Genomic DNA, 9,086 nt, shown 5'->3' with positions numbered 1-9,086 from the left:
GTTGAGCCATGCGTCTGTGGAGAGGTTGTTTGGTCTCTCCAATATAAAGGTCTGAACATTCTTCGCTGCACTGAACTGCATACACAACTCCGCTCAGTTTTGGTTTGGGTGTTTTGTCCTTAGGGTGGACCAACCTCTGCCTGAGAGTCTTGATGGGTTTGAAATGTACTGGGATGTTGTGTTTGGAGAAAATCCTTCTGAGTTTCTCGGATACTCCAGCAACGTAAGGAATGACAATGTTCTTTCTTCTGTTCTTCTCCTGGTTCTGTTCCCTGGTGTGTTTAGTGGTCTTCAACTACACAATAGAAGTCCAGTTGTTTTTGTTTTTTAACTTTTTTTGAATATCAGGTTTTCTTTTTTTATTCAAGTTGAAGGTTGTGACACATCAGTCTGTTCAGAAGTCAGTTTAAGGTGTTTCATAAATTAAAGTTAAGGAGTTATAAAGGCAACGTTTGTGTTTGTGTCGTAGACCTGATGGCCAAAGTCAACTCGAGTCCGAAGAAGAAGGTTCAGGCCAAGCTGAACACCACGGGTCAGCTGATGGCTCCTCCCGCTGACCCGTCTGTCAACGCGCCGCGCAAGTTCTCAGGCTTCACGGGTGAGACACCACATCTGGGCCGCGGGCAGAAACGGAAACATCTGGAGAAAAATAAACCCGTTCAGCGACAGAACAGAAAAACGAGCTGTTTGATTCAGGCAGGTTAAAAAAAAAAACAGACGCCATTTTTCCAAATCCTCCCATTTGATCGGGGCTAAAATGATCTCGTTGGCGTGGCTTTATCTTCTGTTCCCAGCAGCTGATCGGAGGCGTGAATCAAACAAATCTAGAAAAACTGCTGAGGTCCGTTCATGAAGCTGAAACTGAATTCGGTTTTTAAAAATCGGAACATTAGCTAAACTTAGCGAAACAAAAACTTAAAGCTAAAATGATCAAAACAGTAGATATGATCAAAATAGCGAACCAAATCCAAAGAGCTGGAATTACAAAATAAAAGCCAAACTTTAGCTAAAAGCTGAAACTAGGAAAACGGTACCTAAAATTTAAATTTAGCAAAATAGCTAAAAACTAAAACTAGCTAAACGTCCAAACGCTTAAAATGAAGTAAGTGTACTGAAGTAAATCCTAAAATCTTTTCTGTGAAGAGATATTTTTGTGTTTCTGAGGAAAAATAAAAGTAATTCACAAAGTTTAAAGTTGTAGCTGTAATGTCCTGAACGAGCCGAAGGTCTCGATGCTTAAAAGGACTGAAAGAGCTGAAAGTGTGCTGAGTAATGAAAATAAAAATAGCCGACACAATCTGTCCTGATTCAGGACAGCCGATTTCAGCCGTGTGGGAAAACAAGAGGCTGTTTGAATGTATAAATGTTAAAATTCCACATTTAATTAATTAAATCTCTGTATTATTTAATCACCTGCTTTTCTGATTTTACCTGAGCTCTGACCTCCGCAGACTCTCCGCTCGGGTTGGTTTTATTGTCTCATTTCAGTCTCAGACCTTCAGATCGAAGTTTAACTCGTCAGTAAAAACGTTCGGCTCAGTCGGAGCTGCGGCGATAAACTGGGAGGAGTATTTCTCATCGGTTGTGATTTAAAAAAAAAAAAACAAAAAAAAACCATGACGTGCTGCCTGAGAGGCTTGACCGAGGAAGGGGGTGTTTTATTACAAATATAAGGATTTCAGAAAGAAATGTTCAGAAGAAAAGGGCCTAGCTTTCTTTAACAGAATGCATATCGCCCGCCGCCTTCCATGACTAAGATCGTCTTAAACTGAGGAAGGACAAATTTCAACAAAGATTTTAGGGAGTTTGTTCGAGCTCAAAATATTTCAAAAAGAGTCGGAGTAACTAAAATATCCAATAATCCTGCTCATCTAGCTTTAACTCCGAGGTTTTCTAACCAGTCTGACTTCAGAAATAATCCTGTTTTTCACCACCTTTCTTCTGGCTGCCGTAGAAAACAAAACCAGCTTGTTGCCAGATTATAAATCAACAAATTTCAACAAACTTTGTATCATTTTGGAGCTTTTAATATGGAGAATCTGAAAATAATAATAATAGATTGAAGAATTCCTTTTTGGGCTCGTTTTGCCAGCACAGGTCACATATTAGGGATCGGTCTCAGCTACTAACAGGTAAAATTTTAGCTGAATATCTACAGAATTGACCGCGTCACAGCTGTTTTCCGTTCCCAAGGCTGCAGCGGCCATCTTGAATTGGGTTGACTCCAAGGCGTGGTGGGTCGGAGGCGTCCGTCCTGTTTCCTCCCTGAAAGTTTCAGTGAAATCCGTCCGGCGGTCGTGAGATGTTTGTCGTTCTGATCGATGCTCTGCTTCTTTCAGCTGCGAAGGCCGGCAGCTCCAGCAGCCCCGGGCCGTCCCTGTCCTCGTCTCCGTCCCCGTCCAAAGGCAGCCCCCTGTCCAAACAGCTGTGTGACCCCCAGCACAAGGACTGCCTCTTCAGAGAGTTTCGGAAGCTCTGCGCGACGGTGGCGGAGAACAACAGCTACAACACCAAGACGCAGATTATAGAGAAGTTCCTGAAGAAAGGCACCGGAGGAGGTGGGCGAAGCTTCGGCTACTTGGTTACAAAATGTCAGCTAAACAGAACAGCAAGGTAAACCAGAAAACATGCAGATTGAACCTGGATTATAGAGTTAAAACCACCAGAACACGAGCCGAAATTAGCAAAACTGTAGCTAAAACCAACAAAACAGTAAGTACAGCTGACACAAGCAAAACTGTAGCTACAAGCTATACCTAGCAAAGTAGTAGCTGAAAGGTAAAATAATTTAAAACATTAGTTTATAGATAAAAAATTTTAGAACAGTAGCTAAAAGCTAAAATTATGAGAACCATATAGAAATGTTAAAACCAACAGAATAGTAGCTAAAAGCAAAACTAGCTAGAACCTCAAAATAGCAAAATAGTATCTTAAAGCTAAAAATAGCAAAACTGTAGCTAAAAGTAGAAAAAGAGTAGCTAAAACTTATAACTAGCAAAACTTCAGCTAAAAGCTAAAAAATACAAAAACAGTAGCTAAAAGTTAAAAGCAGCAAAAGAGTAGGTACAAGCTAAAAAAATAGAACAACAGTAGCTAGCAGCTTAAATTAAAACTAGCTAAAAGCTAGTAATAGCAAAGAGTAGCTAAAAGCAGTAGCTTAAAACTGAAACCAGCAAATTGGTAGCAATAGCTAAAATGAGCAAAACAGTAGCTAAAAGACGTTCCTATCAAAATAGTAGTTGAAAGGTAAAAAAATCAGTTGTTCAGAACAGTAGCTAAAGGCAGACATTATTAGAACCATGTGTAAAAGCTAAAAGTAGCAGAGCAGTAGCTAAAAGCTAAATGTTAAGGTAAATATGCCGAAGGGTTTGAAGAGATCTCGATGTGTTCGAGGACAAATATGAGAACGATCTGAGGAAACGGTGAAACAGACTAAATCCTGGTTTAGATCAGGACCAAAGGGTGAGATCGGACAGGGACACGTCTACTTCAGGTTTGGAGCTTCGGCTTGTTTGTTTTTGTTCATGTTGACAGATTTCGGCTCTTTCTTCCCTCCCACCTTAGATAAGTTCCACGGAGATCTTTTCCTGACTGTGAAGTTGCTCCTGCCCGGCGTCGTGAAAAGTGTTTATAACCTCAACGACAAGCAGATCGTAAAACTCTTCAGCCGCATTTTCCGTTGCAACCAGGAGGAGATGGTGCGAGATCTGGAGCAGGTTGGTTCTCCTTCCTGGGAACGTGTTCCGGCGCAGAACGTCGGAGGATTTTAACGCTCCTCTCCCGTTCTCCTGTTCTGAAGGGCGACGTGTCTGAGACGGTGAGGATGTTCTTTGACGACAGCAAGTCGTTTCCTCCTGCTGCCAAGAGCCTGCTGACCATCCAGGAAGTAGACTCGTCCTTGACCCGCCTCGCTCAGCTGACGAAGGAGGACGAGCAGCAGAACGAGCTGGAGGCCATTTCTAAAAAGTAGCGCAATTGTTTGTCATCGAGATCTTCAGTTCTCTTTCAAATGTCTTCATGTGCTACTTTCAGCTTTTAACTAGCATTTTGCATTTTTTTAGCTTTTAGCTATATTTACCTGATCTTTTGTTGCTTTTAACAAGAATTCTGGTACTTTTAGCAAACATTTAGCTTCTAGCTAGTGTTCTGCTACTGTTAACTTTTAACTAGCCTTTTGCTACTTGTACCTTTTTAGCTAGTGTTTTGCTACTTTTAGCTCAAGCAGGTCTTTTTTGATTCTTTTAGTTGCTTTATTAGCTTTTAGCTAGCCTTTTGCCACATTCAACTAACCCTTTGTTGCTTCTAACTAACATTTTGTATTTTTTAGCTTTTAGCTAGCCATTTGCTACTTTTAAGCTAGCATTTTTCTTCTTTTAGCTAGCTTTTTGCTACATTTAATTAATCTTTTGTTGCTTTTAACAAGAATTCTGGTAATTTTAGCAAACTTTTTGATTCTTTGAGCTTTTAGCTAGTGTTTAGCTACTATTAGCTTTTAACTAGGCTTTTGCTACATTTAGCTTCCAGAGTGACTTTTGATACTTTTAGCTACATTTTATTTTAGTTAGCTTTTAACTAGGCTTTTGCTAATATAGCATTTAGCTAGCCTTTTGCTACTTGTTCCTTTTAGCTAGTGTTTTGCCACTTTTGGCTTTAGCAGGTTTTTTGATTCTTTTAGTTGCTACATTAGCTTTTAGCTAGCCTTTTGCCACATTCGGCTAACCCTTTGTTGCTTCTAACTAACATTTTGTATTTTATAGCTTTTAGCTAGCCATTTGCTACTTTTAAGCTAGCATTTTTCTTCTTTTAGCTAGCCTTTTGCCACATTTTATCTGTTTTGTTAATTTAGCTGTTAGCTAAGTAAGCTACGTTCAGCTAAAATTTTGTTGATTTGAACTACCATTTCAGTATTTCAGCTTTTAGCTCGTGTTCTGCTTCTTTTAGCTTTAACAGCACAGTTCAGGGAACTCAGATTTTAGCGCGTTTCGTCCTAAAATGTTGTAGCTTCTCTTTAGCGTTTCCCTCCAGGAATAATTAATCTTCCTTTTCCTCTCAGATGCACCAGCAACGACCTGAAATGCATCGTCAGATTAATTAAACACGACTTGAAGATGAACGCCGGAGCGAAACACATGTGAGCGTCTGACTCGACGTTTTCACTTATCTTTAAATGGTCGTCTTTCTTTAACCTTCGCCTCTCCGTGCAGCTTGGACGCCGTGGATCCAAACGCCTACGATGCGTTCAAGGCCTCCCGTAACCTGAGCGACGTGATCGAGAGGGTTCTGAGGAACCAGCAGGAGGCGTCCAACGGGTCGGGACCCAGGAAGCTCCTCGCTGTGGAGGCCTCGCTGATGACCCCCGTCCAGCCGATGCTGGTGAGTGAAAATACGACGTCGGTGTCAATAAATTAAATATATTTATATCGATGATGACTGTTTGTGTTTACTTTATTACAAACAGTTTATTTTAATAGTTAGCAGCTGTTTGTTACACTCTGTGGCGCCGGAGGATGACGTTCATCGCCATAAACGATATTTTTAAACATCTTTGGATAAAGAGATTAAAATTAATTCCAACCAAACGCACGAAACCAATTAAAGGTTCGCAGACGACATCAGAACCGTCTTAAACGACCAGATTAGAGCAGCAAACGATTAAAGGCTGTAATGTCAAAACAGCAACAATATATAGTTTTCATTTCTGTATGATCAGGTTTTTGTCTGTTTTAATGTTAAAAAGTTCATTTAAAAGCTGAGTGAGGCGTAAGAAATGACAGCTAATGATGAGCTTTTTAAAGTTTGATCTATTTGTCTGTGTTCATTAAAGTCTGTTTGCTCTAAATTCTGTATAATCTGTAACTGGGAAAAGATAATTGATATTTCTATATGGATGATTTGTCATAATACATCTAAAACTAATTAATTTATGTAATTTTTAATAAATATTGATCGTGATCGGCCCTTGGCTAGGACCAGATTTTAAATTTTGCATCACTGGGTTTGACACCCCTGCTTTAAACGATAAAAACTCCCAAAGATGCAGAAAATACGACGGGTTGGGAGAGGGCAGCGGTGTGACCGAACAGACAAACGTCCCAAATCCCTCGGAGTAAAAAGCAAAAGTAATGTCCTAAAAATCCTGACTAATAAACCTGCAGAGTTTTAACAACCCTGTTTAACATTCCCAGCTTTGGGCTTCGGTTTCCTAATTATCCACAGAAATCCGTCTTGATTTTTACTCTTTGTTTTACAGAAGATTAACTGCTGAATCGGCCTGTTTTATTTATTTTTCCTGTGCATCCAGTGAACGAGGAAACGTGTAATTTAATCGCGAGCAGCAGGTGGACGTGTCGTTTTATGGCTTAGGGAGTCTTATTGATTAGTTCAGTAATTAAAGAGTACAGAACTTCGTACGGTTCTGTTATGTTACGTTTACACCAGAGGAGAAAACTGAACGAACAAATTAATGTGTTTATAGTTTGAACCACAACTATTCATTATGTTTACCAGAATATTTAATTAAAAGAAATCTCACTACACCTGATAAGACTTTAATTACGGTTCATAAACATCGAAGTATTTTTATTTCCATCGCAGTTTTTGATTCACTCCTCCTCCCACGACTTGCTCCATCTGGAACGGTTCGCTTTGAGTTTTGGTGGCGGTACGTCAAATGATTTGGACTAAATTTGTAAAATAAATGTAAATTTCCCGTAGATGATAATGGGGTTTTGGTGAATGAGTGAAAACTCGTCCCTCTTTGGAGCCGAACAGCTCAGGAAAACATGGTTTCAAGTTGAAATGGGTCTCAGAAAGTTGTCTGAACGGCGATTCAGTTTTTTCACAGAAGGTCAGCTTGGAGTGAGATGATCTTTTAATGTCTCAACTTTACAAATCTTTTATTTTTCTTATGCAGTTTATTTATTAAACCAGGGGTTTCAAATCCAGTGACACAAGGGGGTCAAAATGAAAAATCTGATCCTAGCTAAGGGCCAATCACGATCAATATTTATTAAAAATTACATAAATTAATTAGTTTTAGATGTATTATGCCAACTCATTCATATAGAAATATCAATTACTTTTTCCCAGTTACAGATTATACAGAAATTAGACTTTAATGAACACATAAATAGATCAAACTTTAAAAAGCTCATCATTAGCTGTCATTTCTTACGCCTCACTCAGCTTTTAAATGAACTTTTTAACATTAAAACAGACAAAAACCTGATCACACAGAAATTAAAACTATATATTCTTGGCTTCTAAGTCACTGTCAGAGAAAACTTCACTAATTAGGCTCAGTTTTTAAAGCAAAATAAGAATCAGAGACTCGATCTGAACCAGACTAGAGGGCCGGATGAAATGTTGCAGAGGGCCAGATCTGGCCCGCGGGCCTTGAGTTTGACACGTGTGCATTAAACCTTAGATATTAGCCCGTGTGTGTCTCACTGCTGTGAGACTTCCGGTTTGCTCTAAAAATCCCAAACTCTCATTGACTTCCATTATATTTGAGCTCAACGTTTTCTCGTTAAACCTGGGGGTGAAAGATCTTTTGAAACAGCGTCGATGTAAAAAGAATTGACGTGTGCGACCGTCAGACGCTTACAGGTCAGGAAAGTTATTTTTAAAAAGTAATAGTTTTCACACGGAGAGCGTTTATGTGAGGCGTACTTTGTGTTCTGCGTTTCTGTCTGCCTCGTATTGAGAGTGTTGTCAGGCATGTTTTGTGCTGTTGCTCACATTCGCTTATTAAATGTTACATCAAACACTTGAAGGATTTTTAGATAATTTAAGCTCGTTTTTTTACAACTTGATGGCACAAAAATAAATCAAAGTCAGGGGGTGGTAACCATGGCGACCCTATTGAGCCACACATTACACTTTATACTCCAAAACGGTGACGTTTTTGTCAGCCGAGATTATCAGAAAAGGAAATCCCAAACTGCTGTCAGGATTTAGAGAAGACAGTTTAGATCGGATCTGATTTAGAAGTTTTCCAATCGCCACAAAGATCAACCAGAAAAAAACCCAAAAAACCTCACGAGCCTCTGTTTGCTTCCCTCTGCATCCTTCAGGCCGAGGCGTGTAAATCCATCGAGTACGCCATGAAGAAGTGCCCTAACGGGATGTACTGCGAGATCAAGTACGACGGCGAGCGCGTGCAGGTCCACAAGAGCGGGAACACATTCAGCTACTTCAGCCGCAGCCTCAAACCGGTTCTGCCTCACAAGGTGGGTCTTCGTCCCTAAAACGGAGAGGTTCACTTTGTCTCCAAAGGTTCAGATTTAGAGCAGCAAGAATATGGGAGGTGCATTCAAGTTAAAGAACGCGGGATGTAGATTCCAGCTTGAATGATTTATTGAGTTCCAGATCACAGTTGAATTTTCCAGTCATCATCATCATGTACATCATAAGTTGTGTATCAGTTATGTGGTCTGAAGAAAAACAATAATACAAATAATCGTCAGGAAATATAACTAAACATAACAACAATTCACGGTCAAGTGACTAATTTAAGTCAACAGTCCACAAAGCAAATAATTAGCATACCGAATTGTACGTAGCTCTTATCAGAAAGAAATAAACTTCTACACAGGAATTGAACCAATAAACTCAGCTGTAGTCAATAACACAGCAAGTCGCCACTCACCTTCTGGCATTTACACACGATAAACTGAATAAACACAGGTAAAACATTCTCCCTCCGCTACCACACAAGAGGAAAAAAGGAAAAAAAAGAAAAGTCAGCATCGCGTCTGAGCTGCTCTGCTGCACACCTGTGATGCGTTCAGCGGGCGTCTGTAGATCTTTGGTGAGTTCAATAACGTAGGAAATTCTGAACTTATCATGATAAACTAAACATATCGTGGACTTTCTAACACATAGTGTATAAGAAAATTTTTTAACCATCGAAGTTTAAAGCAACCATTTATAAAGTCAAAATCAATTGTATTTAAGCCGCCTTCTTCCAGTGATTTTATAATATCAGCTTTTCTAATCTAGTGGTGTTTATTCTTCCAAATTAAATTAAAGTTATTTTGATTATTTTTTAAATTATGTTATCAGAGATTTCTAAGGAATAAGAC

At 39.4% G+C, this 9,086-nt stretch overlaps 2 protein-coding genes across 3 annotated transcripts in view; one reads left to right on the top strand and one right to left on the bottom strand.

The window, feature by feature from the left end:
• The window catches only part of lig3 (ligase III, DNA, ATP-dependent), a 24,402-nt gene that overhangs the window by 2,622 nt on the left and 12,694 nt on the right, over window positions 1–9,086 (top strand). The window contains exons 3-9 of the mRNA XM_017429175.3: window positions 470–598; window positions 2,340–2,558; window positions 3,565–3,716; window positions 3,800–3,966; window positions 5,054–5,131; window positions 5,205–5,373; window positions 8,076–8,231. Coding sequence (XP_017284664.1) covers window positions 470–598; window positions 2,340–2,558; window positions 3,565–3,716; window positions 3,800–3,966; window positions 5,054–5,131; window positions 5,205–5,373; window positions 8,076–8,231 — 1,070 coding nt within the window. The remainder of the gene's footprint in view (window positions 1–469; window positions 599–2,339; window positions 2,559–3,564; window positions 3,717–3,799; window positions 3,967–5,053; window positions 5,132–5,204; window positions 5,374–8,075; window positions 8,232–9,086) is intronic.
• The window catches only part of rad51d (RAD51 paralog D), a 41,420-nt gene continuing 33,449 nt past the window's right edge, over window positions 1,116–9,086 (bottom strand). For both annotated transcript variants that reach the window (XR_005233948.1, XR_005233949.1), the window contains one exon: window positions 1,116–5,370. The gene's annotated coding sequence lies outside the window, so the exon portion shown is untranslated. The remainder of the gene's footprint in view (window positions 5,371–9,086) is intronic.

The sequence above is a fragment of the Kryptolebias marmoratus genome, linkage group LG13, assembly GCF_001649575.2.
Source record: "Kryptolebias marmoratus isolate JLee-2015 linkage group LG13, ASM164957v2, whole genome shotgun sequence".
NCBI lineage: Eukaryota > Metazoa > Chordata > Actinopteri > Cyprinodontiformes > Rivulidae > Kryptolebias > Kryptolebias marmoratus.
Note: the sequence above shows the minus strand (reverse complement) of the source record. Positions and strands in the feature narration are given on the sequence as shown.